We start from the raw sequence: 22,094 nt of genomic DNA, 5'->3' as shown, positions 1-22,094 counted from the left end.
TAAAACGGCAATATCGACCGGACATTCATTCAGCCATAGAAGTGAAGTTGGACAGTGGAAAAAATGCTGTTATACAGATCATACTGGAATGACCATAAAACAAATTAACCCTGGAGATGTAATCTCCTGCTGTAAAGGTTTCATGCCCAATGCATGGCTGATATCACTTGGGACTTATTTGACCGTTCCATCATATAGTTTCAGTATCATTGAAGAGGTGTACAAGCCACTGCAGAGTGCCTGTGTCTTGGATAAGTGGCTTTAATATACAACCACTGATGCCAAAAACGGTTCATAAAACACCACCAGTCACCACCAGTGTGTCAGAGCTTAAACGCACATCCTGTCCTTTCTCTTCTCCCCTCTCATGTACTAATGGAACAAAATGCTTTCATTACAGGTGAAGATTTCCACAAATTCCCACCGATTTTCAAAATGCTCCATAGATTTCCAAAAGTTTCCAAAAATATTCTAAAATACCACTCACAACGCATCGCACTGCCATGTTGTGAACTTGTGCGTCAGCTATTTTCACCGGGCAACACCACTGTATGATGAAGTATAAGTAAAATAGGGTTAGGGCTAAGCTAGTTAAGCAAGTTGTAAGTAATAAACAAGCCATGGATAACAAAAACAGGTTACAGTCACAGTTGACTGTAACTCTGCCCCTCTAAATGCATAAAAGCTCTACTGGAAACATACGAGGTGAAAGTATTATGAAATGCTTTGTAAAATGATGTGGCTGGGGGGGGTCTGCGTCTGTTGCTATGGCAATAACCAGTATTATCCGGCTGCCACGGAGGCAGCGAAATCCTCTCAAAGCAATCTTTATGTCTAATCAAACAACACTGGTTGAGGTGACCCAGCCTGCTGCGTTTGGCCCTTGTACAGCTTTCAAACACTGTAGGGCATGAGTCTTCAACGTTTTTCAGGCCAAGGACCTCTTAGCTGAGAGAGAGATGATGCAGGGACCCCCACTACATATTGTGTTGTGTTGCAGATTGAACTTTTTTTGTGTTTGACAGCACTATCATCAGTGTTGGGTAAATTCTTGTTTTCTTTGTTAATGTGCATTTTAAGACATTTAACCACTTAAAGCCTCAGTACTTTGTAAACGTGACCTCTAGCTCTGTACTTAGTCTGCTCTTTCTTCCCTCTACACCTAACCTCTTTGCCGAAAATAGCAGATCTACAAGCTCACAACGCACCGTAGCTTAACACGAAACAAGCTGCAAGCTCACAAGCGTGTAGATCTGCTATTTTCTGTTAAATGTTCCCCCTAGAATAGGGATGCTAGGGTTCAAGTGGTTAATGTAAAAAAAAACACACCTCTAGTAACTCTTAAGGACCCCCTGCTGTAGAGTTTACTTCATAATGTACTGTATCTAACCAATTAATTTTCAAATTTCATTTTCAAAACTAAGAATCACAAGAGGTACAAACGGTGTGTAAATCATATATGAACAATGTGTTATTTGCGAGCAGTCTGTAGATGGACAAGGGTCGTCAGTATCAACTCTTGGAAGATGGATGGATGGGGGGGGGGGTAGAGAGAGAGAGAGATATCAAGTAAATTAGAGGAACATTTTTCCTTCATTCAGAACATAGAGGACATGAATTCAGTGTAGAGGCATGCATTGCATTTGTAGTAATTTGTGTGAGCTTGACCCACATCTTGGGGTACAATATCTGGACTTTGTATATTAATAGCCCAGATATTGTACCCCGTGGCAGTGCAACCCCCGCCCCTCAGAACCTAGCCACTATAGACATGTTTCGCTAACTTCAATAATGATGAAATGTCTGGAAAGACCGATTTAGATCATCATCCTGCCAGCTGTGAGGTGACAGCTGGACCCTTATCAGTTTGCCTACAGGGCCAAGCGGGGGACAGAGGATGCTGTGACATGCCTCCTTAATTCCCTGCTCCAACACCTAGACTCATCTCGGGACAATTTTGCCACAATTCTTTTTATTGATTTTAGTTCTGCTTTCAACACCATACAGCGTCATCTCATGATCAACAAACTGCATCACCTCAGTATGCTGGATCCACTGGATTCACAACCTTTTGAGTAATAGACCACAAACAGTTAAAATAGGTAGAGCATTCTCATCAACTGCTATTACCAACACAGGTGCCCCTCAGGGTTGTGTCCTCAGTCCCTTCCTCTGCACACTATACACAAATGACACTGCCATTCTCGGACAGCTTCATGACAATAACTCTGTTATGGACTACCAGAACACCATTTCTCATTGCGAACGCGGAAGGACGGAGGCGCGTGCCGCCCAAGTGGAGCTTACTATGAAATCCTGCTCGGCTTGTGTGTGTGTGTCTGTCTGTGTGCGTGCAGAGAGTGCGTGCAGAGCGTCCAGAGTGCCGAGCAGGGTTTCTCTCTCACACACACACACACACACACACACACACACACACACACACACACACACACACACACACACACACACACACACACACACACACACACACACACACACACACACACACACACACACACACACACACACACACACACACACACACGCCTGCACTACAGTGTGGCCATGAAGAACGCAGGAATGTAGACAATGCTCTGATTAAAATGCACAACAGCCTGCAACATATTTCGAGCTGCGTTCGCTTCCAGCGTTCGCGCGTCTTACTTGTTTTACACAGTGGTGCACTGACAACTATCTAGAGTTGAATGTGGACAAAACAAAAGAACTGGTCATTAAAACAACCCACACCGGACCCCTCATTTATGGTAAAACAGTAGAACAGGTTGCCAGTTTCACATATCTTGGACTCACTTTGGACAATAGACTTAGGTTTTATCAACACATTACATCTACACACATTCTCAGCAAAGACTTCATGTAATAGTTAAGATCATTGTCTGTTGCCCCTCACCTTCTGTTATTATTACTGTACTGTACAAAAGCATTATTAAACCTGTTCTGTTGTATTGTTTCCCATGTTTTTTCACTATATTGTCCATGTCTAACAAAAGACAAACTTTTCAGTATTACCCGTATTGCCTCTAAGATTATTGGACTTACCACACCAACACTTTCTGATATGAACAATAAAGCCATCACACGATAGCAAATTACATTGATCATCCCTTACATCGTCACTTCGAACTCATGCCATCTGGATGAAGATGAAATGGGGGGGGGGGGGAAACCTCACTGATGTTTGTGTATACTGGAGACTTCATGAATTGTCTTAGTGTCATGTTGTTATGTACTATGTTGTTCTGTGCTATATGGTTAGGTGTTTTTCTGTTTGAATACAATGTGAAGATGAATATCCCTGTGGGGACAATAAAGACTATTCTTATTATTATTATTATTAATACAGAGGGAGCGGGTCCTCTTCCATGGAGCCCACCATGTTGCACTTTTGTACAGTAGCCCAGAAGGGACAAACTCATAGAACCTGTTCATGTTCTTACAGTTGTGTGATTGCTTATCATTATTATTACTACTTCTTGGATGGATGTACAAATCCGGGAAAGGAGGTACTGAAGCCATTTGAGAACCACGTCTGCACTGCATGTTCCTTGTGGATCATTTCACCATCAAAATGTATATAATGTAATCAAACTATTTGTATGCTTGTGTCCTTCTGAATAGTGATTTCATCATCATCATCATAATCTACTACCATAAACCATTATTTCAACATGAATCTAATGACATCTCTGACGTGTTTTTTTCCGCTTGATCCAATTAAATCACTAATCGAATTGCCTGTCATTTCTTCAAAACGAATCGAACAATTTGCTTATACTTTATAGAACCTATAATGGATCGCTGAAACATTTTCTCCCCAATTAGATTACTGTAATCTGATTACACGTAATAACTTATTTCTCCACCTTCCTGCTAGACAAAAGTGGAACGAGCCTGCAGGGTTGTTGTGTTACTGTAGAATGTGCTTGTTTCTTCCTCTTGTCTGGGCTGGAAGCCAGAGATTTAAATTGACCGAGCAAATTGAGAACAAAATGGTATTCAGCAGCTGAAATATTAAGCTAAACAACTTTGTATGAGGTCATTATGAAGATAAGACATGACAGCCTGCTTCTCAAGTCCACAACACCACTCTCTCTCTCCCTCTGTCTCTCGTAAAACTTTCAAACTCTCCCTCTCTCCCTCCAAGCTTCCCCACCGTCTACCTCTCCATCACTTTCTCTTGGGACCATATGGCATGTATGGTCGTTAGCCAGATTCATTTGCAACCGAAACGTGCTCATACAGCTGTAATTGTGGGGACCCCCCCCCCACCCCACACCTGCTGTCCAACCACCCACATGACTACAAACATTCTACACACACTGTTTATCCGCAGAGAAATACAGTCCGACCTGACAATGTTTTTACTTTATGTATACAGTATTCTCTGTCACTATCCCTATCTCAGCAATAGCTAGGCCGTTTTCTTGGGGCTATTAAGGTGAGACAATTACTACTAATACCAACCAATAATATTTCTCACACAAAATTAGGACATAATTATAACAGGGAATTAACTTAAGAATACGAATTATGCACTGTGGCAGGTAACCAACCATCATTCAGGGGTCATGTATTATTATTACTACTGTATCCTATTTGGCTTGTAAAATACCAGTGCAAGTGACAACTTTGGATTACATTGGTCACCATGGCTACCAGACTAACATGAAAAAACAAATAAAGGTTTTCCGTTTTTTTTCTTCTACAAAAATAGCAGATAACTTGACATCAAATTATAAAATAGGACTTAAGTGATTAAATAGCTAAAACACTGATTAACTAATGATTAAAGTAGAGACTGTCAGGGTGCCTGGTGGCTCTGGTGCTGATGGCTGTGCACTGACCACATGCTACCTTGTGAGTCATAGGACCCGGCTTCGAATCCAACACCCATGTCTCCCTGTCCCCTTTCTCTATGCCCTTGGTTTCGTGTCTCTCTACACTACTTTCTCAATAAAGCATAACAATAAATAGATAAATAAAAAAACAGAAGTGGAGTGGAGAAAGCTAGGAGTTTTAGATGGATAAGTAGAAAAGGGATGCAGTGGATGAATAAACACTGAGGATGAACACAGGTCGCACACAGATGGAGGCATGAGCGTGCACACACACACACACACACACACACACACACACACACACACACACACACACACACACACACACACACACACACACACACACACACACACACACACACACACACACACACACACACACACACACACACACACACACACACACACACACACACACACACACTCTCTCTCTCTTCTGGGAACACAGGTGCACACATACTTGACCAACCCACTCATGCCCTCTTGTTGAGCTACCACCCACACAGTCGACAAAGTGCAGAATGTGCGTGTGTGTGTGTGTGTGTGTGTGTGGGGTGCATAGATTGCACTTCCATTTCCTAAATGTGTGAGTCAGTTTGGTCCTCAGTGTGTGTGGCGTGGGCTTTAAAATTAAACAAAGACTACTACTGGACTCGGAAGTACAGCCCAAGGAGATTACATTGACGCTTTACACATAATGTTGATATTCCCATGCATGAAACCAGCTGTTGTGATTGGTTGAAGAAGACAGTTTCCGGGAAAGTACATATGACGGAGGCCCCGCCCTATAGACACGCTCTACATTAGGTTGTTACCAGGCTTTTCACCTCGGAGATGAGAAAAGCCTGGCAACACACACACCTTCCCAATCCCTCCTACGCAGAGCAGAATTAGGTTTCTGATATACAATTTAGGCATTTAGCAGACGCTCTTATCAAGAGCAACGTACACGGTAAACACATACAGTACATACAATACAGAGATACATTGTAGTGCCTCAGTAAACTGCTGTACAGGATCACAGGTAAACCAAGAACCTAGCATCAGTCTAAATAATATACTATCAAAACATCATCTGAACATTGAAACTATAGGATACCAGATAGACAATGAACCTAGCATATATCTAATAACATGCTACAGCATCTACATTAATTTTTTTAACATTGTGGTCAATAATATAAACAAAACAAAACAGAAAAACAAGCCTATGTAACAAAAACCTGAGAACCAATGACCATGGTATGTCTGCATGGCCGTCATCATAGGCTATCTAGGTTAAGTGCTGACTTAGGGCTGAAGTGGAGTCTTCAGATTATGATGACCTGAACCATGACAGGAAAATAAAGCTTAATAGAGCAAACAGCACCTGCTAACAGTATCCTGTCTATCCGCCGAGTGCACTCTCTATTCTCTCAGTATCCTCCATCACCTCACTATCCTCTCTATTCTCTCAGTAGTCGATATCATTTCATAGCGCGCTGACTATCCAGAAAACCTTTTTAGAAACACCTTGGCGAGAGAAATTCAAAACATTACTGTAACACTGTAAATACCCAAGTACGTACATAAATGCTACTGTATATGAAAAATGGCGTTTTGTTACAGTACAAACCTAACCTTTGAAAAGTCAAGAGTCCATGCACGGTATAAAATACCCCATTTCCAAGCTTTCTAAATGCGGCAAAAGTGCAGGTTAGTGAGCATCAGCATGCATTCTCATCATGTCATCTAAGGTATGGGCCAGGCTATCTTGTCACCTTCACACATTATGTTTGCTCTTGCCAGGCAGCGTGGGACAAATACCACTGTGTGCCTCATCCCAAACCCTGCAGACTGGGATCACTACGATATCACTAGATCACTACTAGCTCACAATCATGCATCAAGATTAGATTTACATTTTCATACATTTTCAAACATTTTCCAAAAATAGCTAGTAGTAGCTGACGATTAAGTAAAATAATCGTGATTTTCTCAAATAATTGCGATAATAGGCGATTATGTAATAATTGTGACAGGCCTAATCAAGATGTGACACATTGTGAGCTTGTAGGCCGGCTATTTTTGCTGTGTATAAAATAGGGCATAAGTGGTTCACTCTGAGAGAGTATAAATGGACAGTGTGCAGAGCAGAGATGGAGAAGGCCTTATCAACTGTAGCCTACTATTAACGGGCAAAAAAGTAGCACTTTTGACAGAATAATGTATCCGGTAAAAGTTCAATGTGCAGACAAGTCATGCACTGAATTTAAACCCGTTCGGGAACACCAAATCATCGCTGGCAACAAAACAAATGGCCACAACATTACTAAATCCAAGCAGTGAATTGGATTGCATTGTGTCATTCTGGGACTGTTTCTCAGAATATATCACTTCTGAAACAAACTGATTATTGTCTCTCATCAGAATGATTCACTCACTCACTCACTCACTCACACACACACACACACACACACACACACACACACACACACACACACACACACACACACACACACACACACACACACACACACACACACACACACACACACACACACACACACACACACACACACACACACACACACACACACACACACACAGCCTCCTACCTCCTCCCCACTCCTGTCGTCTCTCCTCTCCTCTCCTCCCCAACAGATGTTGCAGTCCCATGGCTACGGGCACCTTCTAAGTTAATTACACAGGGAGACAGACAGACACAGATAAAGAGACGGACCACGACAGAGGGAGACAGATTAAAAAGAGAAGTCATGAGCAGGGAGCCAGGATAAATGTGTCTGTGTGGAGTACAAAGACAAAGACGGATTTATCCACACCTTCCACCATCCATCCACGAGTCAAGCAGGCAGACGCCAGTGTTGCCAGTTCTGCTTACTATAGAGACTTTGGGCTTGTTTTTGTGTAAAGTCGCTTGTAAATATTGACTGTTGCGGGTTTATGGGCGTGTTTCTAAAGTGTAGTTGCTTTTTTTGGGCTTGTTTTTAATATTGTTTAAACCCAGTGGGGTTTAAACAATATTAAATCAAGGACCCCAAATGAATATGTATTTGTCCACGGACACCCACATCTGAAAATATTTTGAGCCAGGGACCCCCCATGCAAGATTTGAGTTGTTAAAATGTTTCAAAATATTCGAATAAAGTGGTCAAACTTAGCCTATAGTCGCTTCTTTTGGGTTTGTACTAACCTGACTGCTTGTGTCTCTTGAAAAAAACGGGCAACACTGGCAGATGCCCGGTACTCGTGGATGAACTGTTAACTACGGCCACAAGATGTAATGAGACAACATCAAGAGGACTGGTCAATGACTTGACCATAGCTGTTGCTGGTGTTGCTTTTCTGTACAGCCGCTGTTGTAATAATGACTAAATTTACATTTTAACATTTTCTAATTCAGAGTAATATGTTTATTTGAATTAAGTTGTACCTCTTGAGCTGAGCAGTTCTCCTCTTAATATGGCATAATAAAGTACAGTAAAATAAAATGCAAATCTGTGTGTCAAAGTACTTATTCCTTGTCATTAAACAATTAAATGAATGTACAGTACTTCAGAATTGGACAAAAACAACTACATTAGAGTAAATGATCCTTTAGATTTTTAATTAACCATAAAACGTATAATTAATTATTGATGAAATTATTCTGCGCATGTCTAAAGAATCCTGCTGTGGGGCTAGTATGTGCTCTCACCTGATGAGAACACAAGTCTTTCCCACTGCTGGTCAGGGAGGGTTTCAATCCGACCCGAGGCCGCAGGCGTTTATTTTATTTATCAAAATAAAACAGAAATGCCATAAAAAAAAATATCCTGCATTGTTCTTTGTAAGAAAAGAAAAACCAAACGTCTAAATGTTCCAAGGAACTCCCAGGGAACAGACAGTTAAAGTAAACTACCTTTATTAAAACATGGGTATTAAAAACAAACTGCTGGGGACCTGTATGTTGTTTTAATGTACTAGGCTAGTACTACTAGCACCCATGTTTTAATTACGGCCTTTTACCTTTTGGGTGCTTTGGAACAACAACATTAATTGCTTTAAGACAATGGAAACTTCAGTCTTGGGAACCCAGGACACAAATGTTCATGTAAAATTAATCCAACCTAAGAGCCAGAATGCATTTATCTACCTGGTATAACAGAAAAGTAGTCTAGTATTCTGGGGGGCCCAGAACAAATCTTAGGGCCACTGCGTTAGTGCACTCTGCTGGCCATGCAGAGAAGTAATAATGTTTGTGACCAAATTATATAATGATCCACAGACAGGTAAAACTCTTAATTCACCTACAAAATGTACATAACTTAAAGAACACTAATCAATTGCTTCACACAGACAGTGTAGCAATGATGCTAAACAGCTAGCTTCAGCAACACATGTATCCCTTGGAGTGGAGGGCAGAGAGAAGAATGAAACAAAGGAGGGCAAAAGAAAGAGGTAGAGAGGAGAGAATTAAATGAAAGAGAGATAGTGAGAGAACAGAATGCTCTGGCTAGCCAACATGTACTAAAAAAAGCAATAGCTCCAAACTAAAGATGTGGTGGTTAGCTGCTTTGATATGTTTATCAACTACTGTCACATTTTGTTCATAACTTCAGTTTGCTTGTTGTGACCACAACAACAAGAACATAAATCCAGCATTTTCTTTCATTAATTGAATCTTATAAGTTGACATACTTATGTTATCAGGTCCAGGAAACTGCTTGTTCTCCCACCCACAGGTAAAGCTGCCTGGAAAATAGACAGACGACTATTAACAGACGATGTCACACCGATAAGAACCAGTATGCGCGCGCAGGCCGCCATCAAATGAAACCCATTGTCATCATGTCTCGTCGCTAGGACGCGCCTCACTAGCCAACACACAAGAGGCGGTTGAATGAACTGCTATCAGCACACCCCGAAACAATATGTTGGTAATTGATTGCATGAAACTATCACCTGTGCGTGTGCGTCCAGTCTCAATGTTGGTAAACAAATAATTGGTCTATAAAGATGAACAAATTGTACACACAAGGAATACATTGTTCACATGTGACCTTCATTGCTCTAATGGCCTCTTCCATTAGCGCAATGAAGGTTATTCCAGACCAGACCTGTTGACACCAGCCAGGGCTGTAGAGATAGAAGAGTTGCGCCATCTCCGTTCATTCACTCCATCGGGCCAGTCCAAATATGGCGGCTCATGGGAAGCTGATGAGCAGTTCCAAAACTCTAACCCGGTTAAGGGTTGAAGTCTATGAGATGTGCTTGTAGTCATAGATAGGATATTTTCACTATTAAAGTGTCATTCAGCTAGCCTATGTGTTATTTGAAATCACTATTATATATAAATATATTTATATATAGATATAGATATATTATAGTAATATGTGAATGCAATAATACCATACACATGTCAAGTCAGTGACAGCACACTGTACAATTTCATTTCCCCCAGCAGTCTGTCACTGACTGGGATTCACAGCATTTCTCATCTGGATGAATTGATATAGACGGATTTCCGCGCGACGTCATCACAGAGCAGAATGCGCAATCTGCGCATGCTCGGGGGAAACGAATTGTTGCGCCGTTCACTCTGTTGTTATGTTCGGGAGTTAGATAGCCATAATTCTGCTATTATAGGCATAATAGGCATAATGCTGCTATTATATACAAACAGATCCAACTTCCAACAAATCATTTTTATTGAGTAAACAAGGCATTACAAACTGCATAATTTAATCTACTTTCATTAAACCCGGTGAAGATCATTTCTTTTATGAATGGACATTTGACCAGAGCTGCTGCGGGTAATGGCGCCCTCTATAGGCTTACCCCTCCTCTGCACGGTCATATCCTCTCAATGTTTACAAACATGAAACCCGTCTATTCTGTTCATACAAACCTTCTGGTGTTATCTGAAAGTAGACAAAATGACAGAATATATTGACAAACTCAACCCTATATTTTATGACACAAATAATAGCTAACGGCTAATTTAAGCACCTCAGTAAATAAGGCTTGCTGCCTTATAGTTACTGAACTTCTCTCCTCAATTATTGTGAATCACATTATTTTATATATATTTTTGAATAATAGTATAAAGTAAATATTACAGACATTTAAGTTGTCACTTAACAATACTTTAAAACAGTTGTCATATTGTATTATATAAAACCATCTACCTATCTATCTATCTATCTATCTATCTATCTATCTATCTATCTATCTGTTTCCGTCCGTCTGTCCGTCCGTCCGTCCATGTGCTCTGTGTTTTATACATGCTTGCTACTGCAACAAGAGCCAAGGAAATTGCTTGTAGGCTACTCTAGGTTGTACCACCTGGCAATAAATTGATTATGATATTCCACCAACAGAGTTTGCAGAGGCTTGTTGAGTCTCTGCCAAAGCAAGTTTAGTCACACTCCTGCAGTTTACAGCATACTGTATCTTTGTGACTTTAGTTTGGCAGGTATTATATGTATTTGAGAAGAGCACTGCCTGTCTCATCGTGTGCAGTTCAGGAAGTTCCCTCAAGTGCTCTCAGTCAAGTTCATATCTAGAAGGCAAAGTAGAGAATTATCCTAGGGAAACGCACCATATGCTGTCACACGCACACGCGCAAACACACACATGCACGCACCCACCCACCCACCCACCCACACAAACACACACACACACACACACACACACACACACACACACACACACACACACACTTTCTATCTCTATCCAAGGTAATCTAACTCTGTCGAACTGAAAAGAGAGGGGAAATGGGAAGTCAAAACAAAAAAGTGAAAGATTGAAAAGGGGACACAGATGGAGAGAGAGAGAGAGCAGACAAAACAGTAGGCAAGGAAAAGAGAGAGGGAAACATACTTCCTGACAACAGCTGGGCAACTTCCTGTTTTCCCAGGAGGTATGAGGCACTAGGCATCGTCACGGTAACGGTTGTCAAGGTGTTGACGGGCTGTCAGACCCACCAGTCACCAGGGAGAATCAAACTCACTTTGAATCTGCCAATCAGAAGACAGCTATGTACAGCTATTGCAGACAGACAGACATCTTTCACTAGCAGCCCTGACATGCACCCTCTGTATGTGACAGAGGTGACATTAACTCCCTAAAATTCAGCTTTAAGTTTGTGCATTTAGTGGTGTACTCTGTAGTGGAGATCAGACAGTACGCCTACACTCACTGACCCTCACTTTATAGGCATTGATTTTATATGATATATGACACCTAAACATCCTGTCAACAACAGGCCTGACCCTGCTGGCACGGGAACAACACCCTGTTCTGCTTTGGAACTGTTGTTCAACTCTCACACACCAATAAATCATCTGCACTGGAAATGCATTGACGCGTGGAACACATTACTGGACTGTGAGTCGAGACAGCCGACGTTATGAAGCAAAAATACCAAGATTTCCCTGACTGTAAAAGGAGAGACTGGGGTGAGAGAGAGAGAGTGAAAGAGACAAAGAGAGAGTGAGCGAGAGACAGAGTGAGCGAGAGAGAGAGAAAGTGGTGGAGAATGTGTGTGTGTGTGTGTGTGTGTGTGTGTGTGTGTGTGTGTGTGTGTGTGTGTGTGTGTGTGTGTGTGTGTGTGTGTGTGTGTGTGTGTGTGTGTGTGTGTGTGTGTGTGTGTGTGTGTGTGTGTGTGTGTGTGTGTGTGTGTGTGTGTGTGTGTGTGTGTGTGCGTGCGCGCGCGTTCCGTATCTGAAAGCTGCATTTTGTGCCATAAAAAGTCATAGCCTGGTGAACTAGGCACTGAAAGGGAGAGGCTCACTCACACACACACACACACACACACACACACACACACACACACACACACACACACACACACACACACACACACACACACACACACACACACACACACACGCACGCACGCACGCACAAAATGAGTACACGCACGCACACACACACACAAAATGAGTACATGTCATATCTGTCTTCTCCCTACAGGGGTAGAGAAACAAAGAGAGAGAGAGAGAGACAGAAAGAGGTGGAGAGCTGAGCGCAAAAAGCCTTGATGCTCCAGTTGTGATGCTTCACTGATTTTTAGAGAGAGGGAGAGAGAGGGAGAGAGAGGGACAGAGAGAGAGAGAGAGAGAGAGAGCGAGAGAGAGAGAAAAGGCCCACAGCCCCCTCTCTTCTCCAATTGCTCTTTCTTCTGTCAGACTCTCTCTCTCTCTCCTTTCACACACAAATACAAACATAGTAGATATGCTCACACTCCTTGCTCATTTTGCCCTTACAGTTTAGGAAAATGTCTTGTCATTCATTCAAAGGTGGAACTCTAGGGCACTGCTGAACAAATGGAATCTACCTCTCAACCACCTAAACCTCAGCATCTGTGTTGTGGGGAAAGCCTTTGCTGAAAATAGCAGATCGACCAGCTTGTCAATCGGCTATTTTCATGCAGCAAAAGCTTTCCCCACAATAACAGAAAACAGAAAATACACTAGTAGACTCCGGTCAACGGTTTATGCCAATAATGCTCCTTTGAATTGAAAAGGAATTGAACTGAATTCAAAGAGAGAGAGAGAGACACAGACAGACAGACAGACAGACAGACAGACAGACAGACAGACAGAGATGGTATTAACTAATTGAATCATCAGGCCCAACCAGACACAGCTTCACCCAGACCAGACCCATGCAGCTTCCCAGACCTTCACCCTGATGCTGTCACTTGCTCAGCTCACAGTGTGTGTAACAGACAGCAGCGATGCCAAATTAATTTGCAATGCTATGTAGGACTTTAATTCAGTTGGTTAACTTTAATTGACAAGTGAGTAGCAAACAAATATTTTGTTGGTTGCGTTCTCTTCGCAGTGAAGGGAGAGATGACTGATGCTTGCTTTAGGGTCATACAGCTGCATGGTACATTTTGTCTTCCACCCACATCAAGCAGCACAAGTTACATCACAGCACCAGAGATGCATTGTCTATTCACATTGTTCTATCAAAGAGCCATGGGTATCTGCTTTGGCTGGGGAGGAACAGCTCTGTAATGCTAATAAAGCACATTGAATTGAATTAACAGAAAGAGAGAGAGAGAGAGAGAGAGAGAGAGAGAGAGAGAGAGAGAGAGAGAGAGAGAGAGAGAGAATAAGAGAAAAAACTGTGAGATAATTAAAGGACACAAAGCCATTTAAAGTGAAATGAATTCTGATTGATTACTGTTGTGTTTCACATATTAAATATATTACTTTATAAACAGTATTTAATTTCTAACAATATTAATGTGTGATATGTATTCTCTTTTCTCTCCCTCTGTTGTTTCCTTCCTTCTTATTTGGATCCATCTCTTTCCCCCCATGGCAACTGGTACACGGTGAACTCTGTATGCTTGACATGAAGCACATTTCACACACATTCTGATACATTTACATATTTATATAACTGCCAGGCTCTCAGTGCTTAATGTGTGGTGTAAAAATAGATAGTACTGCTATTGGAAAGATGAAGAGAGAGAGAGAGAGAGAGAGAGAGAGAGAGAGGAGATGATCACACATTCCTAAAGGAATGTATGATCATCTATTTTCCTGTTCAAGACGGAGAGAGAAAAGTAGACTCCTATGGTCTTCCTTTGATGAGAGAGAGAGAGAGAGAGAGAGAGAGAGAGAGAGAGAGAGAGAGAGAGAGAGAGAGAGAGAGAGAGAAGATATTCTATAATATATGGTCCTTTTATAAAGATCTGTATGATTGAGGATCTATATAGAACTTTTTAGCAGGAATGCATTAACCGTCTTGTCACTCGAGATCCTATGTCCATGACCTCTTGTTCAACACTGTTAACATTATTTGGATATCATAGCCTTCCGAGTGATCACAACAATACAGCTACATGAAAGATGCCCTCACCACCACTGCAAAAAAATGTTACAATTTAAAATAAATAAATAAATGCACTACTGTAAATAGATTTGGACATAGGCCTATATTGGAGTCAATGAAACATTTATGGTATATTATACAAACGTGTTTAATTTCCTGTCAGCTATTATTTTTACCCTGTGAAATGACTTTTAGTCTCACTCGAGGAGTTTTTTATTCTTTGTCTTATTGGGTCCTTGTTTTGGCATGAATGAATACGTCTCTTCTAGACGTAACTATGTTATGTCACATTCATCCACAGGGTGGCAGTGCTGAGTTTTTCAAGACGTTTCCAACACTGAGCTGACACGGAAGGTGTTCTCTCTTGCCTCGCCTCCTCATCAGTGTTGCCATGTCTGCTTATTATAAGAGACTTTGGGCTTGTTGTTTCTGTAAAGTTGCTTGTAAATATTGGTGCGGCTATTTTCAATCATCCGACGCTCAAGTGGCCTAGTCATAGGGCCTAGTCGCTTCTTTTGGGCTTGTTTTCATAGATAGACCTTAGTAGGCAGCAGCCCTGAAACTGAAACATGACTGTCATACATTATGACTGTCATGAAGAAACCTCAACCTGGTGTTTGGACTTTATCCCTTTTTGGTCCGTAAATCTACCTTCAGATTTCAAATATAAAGTGCTTACCCCATGGCCACGGATGTTACAATTCTTTACGGACCCTCATAAGTACCCGTATCTCCCGTATTGTTCAATAAAAAGCATTTTAATCCGATCGGTGGCTATTTTCTCATAGAGTTATAATGTATCAGAGTACAATACACCTCCCAACCGATAGGGTCTCGTAGTTGAAAATGCGGGGGAAATGGCCAATAAAATGCTTTTTATTGAACAATACGGAAGATACGGGTACTTCTAAGGACCCGTATATAATTGTAACATCCGTGGCCATGGGCTAAGCACTTCATATGTGAAATCTGAACGTTTATGTAGATGTAAGGGCCAAAAAGGGACAGGTTTCGCCAACGACCGTCGTGTGATCCAAGGCTAATAGACCTGGTTGCTTATTTCTCTCGCAATATCTGGCAACACAGCTCCTCAGTTCCATGCTAGAGGAAGAAGTTGAACAGTAAACAGACGTGTCCTATGGACGTATCAAATGTAAATTAATGTAGGTTTTAAAAGAGGCACATTATTGTTGCTTTGGATCATCATGGACGTCGCGCTGTACCTGATCGCTGCTGCGATCCTCATCGTGCTGATCGTGTTCGCTGTGAAGCTGCGTGGACACACTGAGGATGGTGAGACGAGGGACTGACAGACAGCTGCTCATTATCTGACGCGCTGTCCGTCTTCTTTAGAACTGACACCGTTTATGCCAAAATGTCATTACATAATTATGCATAAAAGTTAATATGTCATGCATAAGTTTAGTAGTAGCTGTAGAATACAACTCTCGTAGACGTATTTATGATTCTGACTTTTTTTAAACGTCAGAATCATAAATACGTCTACAGCTAGTTTAGTAGTAGTAGTTTTTTTTGGTCATAAAAAATACAAATTCAATCTAATGTGATCTCTCAGATTTACAAAAGAAAAAAAAAGAAAAAAACAACCAACTTTGTTTGTTGTTTGTTTTCTCATTCATATATAATATTATAGTAATTCATTTTAATAATAATAAATAATATAATAGTACCTTGCTTGAAACTACCATATAAAGAGTAAATGGTACGGTTATAGCGTTACTTTATCATAATGAATTTATAATTAATAAGATATCATTATTAGCTCCATTAAGAACCTAGTGAGAGGTTCTTAATGGAGCTAATCATTACATAGCTGATATTCCTTGCAGTATTAATAATTCACATTCATGTTCAATATTTATCTATTATTTTAGATTGATACATTTTACACTATCTAGCACCATTTTGAGGCATTTATTTCATATTCTCTTCGATTTAACTTTCTTATTATGTGCTTTAAGAATTGTAGCTGTTTAGGGCAACAGATAAGGCGAGGGACAACTTTAGATATTTACACACTAGACCAGTGGACCCCCAGGGGTGTCCCCATTCCCCAAATTATTTTGGGGGGTCCCCAGATAAATATGCAACATTGTTTTCTCACTCAACAGTAAACAAACCAACCAACATACAGTATAAGTGGATACAGGGTATCTGCACATTTCTAAAGTGACAATTTAAGGACTTTTAAGACCTTTTTAATACCAAATTGGCCAAATTGTCAAATATTACGTAAGAAGAGGCAAACATTGTGAAAATAGCCGATCTACAAGCTCACAATGCCTCGCTGTGAGCTTGTAGTTCAAATATGATTATTTAGGGGGGTCACTGTCTGAAAAGTTTGTGAACCCTTGTACTGAACAACAATACCAGTTGCTTTTTTTCCATGTAAATGACTTAAAATTACGTGCAGGTCACAGAATGGAATTGCCCAGTGATGACATGAATGGAGGAAGTGGCTCTTTATACTGTACTGTACTTCTGTGTAATATTGACCTATAAATGTACATTGTAAATGTCTGGCATTCAAAACTAGCTCCATTTGCAGTGCTCTGGAAGCCTTAGTTTTTCTACGGTTAAATTAAAAGTATGTTGTATATTGATAAGTATCCTTGTACTTGTTTATAGGGAGCTTGGGTGAGTTTACCCGGTTGGACTTCTTCCACTACTGACATCACAGCCTTGAGTATGGGTTTAGCTGTTCACAAACACTGATGCACAATATTTATATTACACTAGACCATACCCGGTCGGCGCAGCGCATCCGTGGGGGGATATGCGCACATGATCTGGCAACCCGGGAGGCAGTTTGTCCCATAGCTGGGCAGCCGCAGCTATGGGACGACATTCTTTGACACAAAAACGCTAATAAGAAGCTGGGATTTGATTAAATTGAAAAACGGGCTTCACAGTTGTGTTCAGATGGTAATGGTCAATGGCTGTGTGCAAAATCAGAGCAATTGGTCCAGCCAGTGAGGAGAACCGGGTAGCTTCACCACCACCACCACTACAAACGCACGCACAGAGGTTACTAGAATTATAGTAGGATATTCGTTTATGAGAGTGCAAATTACAACATAGCCTAGGTATTACTTTTTCACAATTTCCAGTCTTATGTTTTCTTCTTTTAATGTAAAGCACTTTTCCAGTGCTTTACTTTTTCCTTTCCCGTTCTCCTTACTGTAAAGCAACTTTGAGCAGCATGTTTTGTTTGAAAAGTGCGGCTATATACAAATAAAGTATATCATTGTCATTATGAAACGGTACCTTTTTTTTTGTGTGTGTCCATTTCAGCTGACAGGGAACAGGCGCAGGATGTGGCGCGGGCGGTGGCACCACGTCCACAGCAGGTGGCACAGGAGCGTGGTGCCGGCATGCCCCGCAGGAGGAACCTGAACGCCAGGGTCAGACGAGCCCAGAGAGACACTCCTGACAACGGTACTGCTTGAAAAACAAATGCCACGTCAAGTGCAGGGCTGTCACGATCATGGCATTTCATACTTATCTACAAGCTACGTCACATTGTGTCACTTCAGACATTCACCACTTAACCCATTAAGATTTGAGCTAAAAAGCATTATTTTACACTTTTGGCTATTCAAAAATAGCAGATATACAAGCTCATAGCGCGGCACCGAGTGCCGCGCTACGAGCTTGTAGATCTGCTATTTTTGAAAAATCGTGAAAATGTGTGCAAATCATTGAATATATATATTTTTTAAAGCGAACATTTTTAACGCAAATCGTTGCCTCTGGGGGTCCATGGAACAAAATATTTTGATGGAGGTCCGCGGCCAAATACATATCATGTTAGTGTATTTTCCGTTTTCTATTTATTTTGGGGAAAGCTTTAGCTGAAAATAGCTGATCGATGAGCTTGTCGATCTTCTATTTTCAGTGCAAGCTTTCCCCACAATACAGATGCTGGGGTGGTTAAAATCATGCGACGATGAGTGTGTGGTTCTTGCAGAGGACAGTCCTGTGGAGTGATGAAGATGATGAATCAGCGTGTGCGCTTATTGCAGAGGGCAGTCCTGTAGAGTTAAAGATGATGATTCCGTTTGTGTGGTTCTCGCAGAGGACAATGCTGTGGAGGAGGTGGCTGCTGCTGCTGCTGCAGCTACAGATGAGGAAGATGATGAGGAGCCTCAGCAGTTCCAGGCCACATCGGGGAAAGTCGGAGCCAAGAAGCAGAGGAAGATAGAAGAGAAACAAGCCAAAAAGGCCCAGAGAGAGGTGGGAGAGATGCCAATGTTTGTCCCTGTTAACCCCAGGCTGACCCATGACATGTCCATTGTCCACATACCAATGTCATAGCCTGTTGACCACACACTAACCCACGTCCACACATACCAATGTCATCGCCTGTTAACCACACACTAACGAATGTCCAGAAACCACTGTTATAGTTGGTAACCACAGACTAACCCATATTTTTAGTACCGTTCTACTTTTAATCTAGCAGTACTGAAAATACATAAAGTAAGGTTTGCGTTTCTGTGACGCTGAAAATGTTTGACAAGCGGACATACATTTAGAATAGATAAAGCACTTGGCTTGACTTGGCTACGGGAAAAACAATCCTATTATTCTATTAAATGTATCTATTTTTGTCAGTTTGCAAGTTCAATTCCAAGCATTACATGGATGGATGCTGGTGATTCGTATTTTTGGTTTGCAATCCATTTAAATTTGGTCAGCTGAAGATTTGTAATGGAGGTTTGATCCAATTGTGGTGTATTTAATGTAGTAAAATGTCACATCCTGGTTGGTCCCTCCATAGGCCGAGCTGGAGGAAAGAGAGGAGAGAAAGAGGATGCAGGAGTTAAGAGAGCAAGAGCAACGTAAGGAAGATGCGAAGGAAAGACTCCTGGAGCAGAAACAGGTAAAACAAACACTTCAACTATCTCTGAAGACAAAGTTGAGTCATTACCAAAACAACTCACTCAAGTCCTTTTCTTCCAATTATTGTGTGCCCTCTTCAGGAGGACGAGGAGCGTCGGGTTAAGGAGGAGCAGGACAAGAAGGATGAAGAGGAATACCTGAAGCTAAAAGCGGCGTTTGTCATCGAGGACCAAGGCGAGGCGGAGATTCTGGACGAGGATGAGGTCAGCTCAGTCTACTGCTGTCTGATCATTTGGCTATAATGCACAAACACTTACTGGGTGCAATGTGCTCACTCCTCTTATTGAATCTAATCTGCCTAAACCCTGAAGCCTGTAGTTCTATTGTGAGGATGGCATACATATATCACATAAAATGTCCAAATGCATTCGGTCTCGAGAACTCATTGTCTATGTCTAGGTGATGGAAAAACTCTACCAACCTGCAGTTGCTTTCCAGTGTAATTGTATAATAGAACAAAATCTAGCACCCGGTCCCCATTGTAGACCTGCTAAAAAAGCAATCTAAGCAATATTTACATAATTAATTTCAACAGTGTAACATGAGACTTGCTGTTCAATCACACTTGACATAATAGACAGTAGAATTCCGTGCCAACTATGGTGACGGTGATAATAATGTTGTTTTCTTTACTTTCAGTCACGCAACCTCCTGCAGGAATTCATCCAGTACATTGAGGTAAGAATTGACAGACACCACATACCCCACACTTGTACTGCAATATGTGTCCGTATATCTAAATCCATGTTTGACCCCCTCCCCCCCAGGACTCCAAAGTGGTACTGCTGGAAGACCTGGCCTCACACTTTGGGATGCGGACACAAGACGCCATCTCTAGACTACAGGACCTGTTAGCCGATGGTTCCATCACTGGTTAGTGGATGTACTGTTCATAAAAGGTCATAGTGTGCCAGCAGCTGACCAGATAGTGAATCTACCACATAATTATAGGTGACTCGATCAAGGCATATTTGAATTGATAAAAATGGATTGGTGTCTGCAATATTAATTCATTTTAAATCATTACACTCTATATCTCAGCAGTCATAAACTGACACTGTTGGGCTACTGCCTAAAACAGAAGGAATATTATAGTTTTAAAATGTAAATGTAAGGAAGGCCAATGTTTACAATGTGTTTTGGAGGCGTCACGTGTATCTTACCTTAATTGCTAGATTTTACCAACTTTATAACAGGATACTGCAAACGCTCAAAATACTAATCAAAATATTATATTAGTAAGGTCAGTACCTCCTTAGACATAATTAACATTCCTAGTTGGATTCTGGGTGGAGAACTGTTACTTATCTTTCTCTCTCTCTATCCTCAGCTCCCTCTTTGCCATAATCTCATCTAAATAAATGTATATCTTTCAATGTTCGGCTGTTTTGAACTCTTTGGCTTTCAATTTGAAACTAACAGCACACTGTCAAGCACACCAAGGCTTATGATTGCAATATTCTGTCTGTGTTCTGATACGTTTCACTGTTGCAAACTGTTGCACTCACAATATGGTGTACATGAAACTAAATGTGATGCCCATCTGTGGAACGGACACTTTAAAGATGGCACAGGGTTTCCACTCAGAATAACAGTGCATCCATGTTGGATAGTTCTGTCTACCAATGGTATACTTTGGCCCATTACCATGTCTGTACTTCAAATCTTTAGCTCAACCAACTAACCTGTCTCTGCAGGTGTGATTGACGACAGAGGGAAATTCATCTCCATCACTCCGGATGAGCTGAAAGCAGTCGCCCAGTTCATCAAACAGAGAGGGAGAGTGTCCATCACAGAGCTGGCCCAGGCCAGCAACTCTCTCATTAACCTCACACCTGTGAACCGCAACGCAGCCTGAAGGACTGAGACGTGTGCAGTTACACCCGGACACTGGCGTTACTTTTGACATTTAAATGTTCACCGACATGTTTTATATGAAAACATATTTTCAACGAGCCTAGTCTTTATTTAAACGCGTAACGACTTACACTTTGATTTGTCATGTCTTTGCCTTTAGAGAACAGAACTATGTCCCAGCTCTCTCAAATCCTACATGCCAGCTTGCAGATTTCTGAAAAGTAATTGGTCATTCAGTTTAAGTGGATCTGAAAAAAGATGATACAACTATCCAAAATTAAAGTTTGCAAAAAGTTACAATGGGACACTTGTTCAGGACAACTTGTCGTTGACAATGACATTAGAGCAAATTACATTGTTTGAATACAAATACTGTATGTTTGTATTTTAAATGTAATAAAGTTCAGTTTGAATAGTTATGTGACATTGTTTGTGTTAATGTTATGAGTTACCGATTTCAGAGCAAGCAGTACAAAGAGTCAGAGAATATGTTATTTGGTGAAACCAACCAGGAACAAAAATTGTGATCACAAGGGAGTCATTCTGATGCTCCAAATTTTGATATTGATTGATATTTTTGGGCTATTTTTATCAGGCAAAGGAAATCTTAATGGT

General features: G+C 41.2%; 2 protein-coding genes across 2 annotated transcripts in view; one reads left to right on the top strand and one right to left on the bottom strand.

Moving 5' to 3' along the window:
• The window catches only part of LOC311040720 (ankyrin repeat domain-containing protein 10-like), a 454,992-nt gene that overhangs the window by 386,305 nt on the left and 46,593 nt on the right, over positions 1-22,094 (bottom strand). The window lies entirely within an intron of this gene.
• Positions 15,792-21,903, top strand: ddrgk1 (DDRGK domain containing 1). The gene is made up of 8 exons (XM_084051082.1): positions 15,792-15,989; positions 18,012-18,155; positions 18,796-18,953; positions 19,501-19,602; positions 19,703-19,825; positions 20,262-20,300; positions 20,390-20,495; positions 21,320-21,903. The coding sequence occupies exons 1-8, from the start codon at positions 15,902-15,904 to the stop codon at positions 21,478-21,480; spliced, it is 921 nt and encodes a 306-aa protein (XP_083907208.1). The 5' UTR covers positions 15,792-15,901; the 3' UTR covers positions 21,481-21,903.

This window comes from Gymnoscopelus microlampas, assembly GCF_963454915.1.
Source record: "Gymnoscopelus microlampas genome assembly, chromosome: 24".
Classification (NCBI taxonomy): domain Eukaryota; kingdom Metazoa; phylum Chordata; class Actinopteri; order Myctophiformes; family Myctophidae; genus Gymnoscopelus; species Gymnoscopelus microlampas.
Note: the sequence above shows the minus strand (reverse complement) of the source record. Positions and strands in the feature narration are given on the sequence as shown.

What these genes read in the sequence shown, in the direction of transcription:
- ddrgk1 (XM_084051082.1), top strand. Translation starts at nt 15,902, where the DNA reads ATGGACGTCGCGCTGTACCTGATCGCTGCTGCGATCCTCATCGTGCTG. An exon ending in GCGTGGACACACTGAGGATG is followed by an intron (nt 15,990 to 18,011) that starts GTGAGACGAGGG and finishes TGTCCATTTCAG; the next exon opens with CTGACAGGGAACAGGCGCAG. An exon ending in GAGAGACACTCCTGACAACG is followed by an intron (nt 18,156 to 18,795) that starts GTACTGCTTGAA and finishes TGGTTCTCGCAG; the next exon opens with AGGACAATGCTGTGGAGGAG.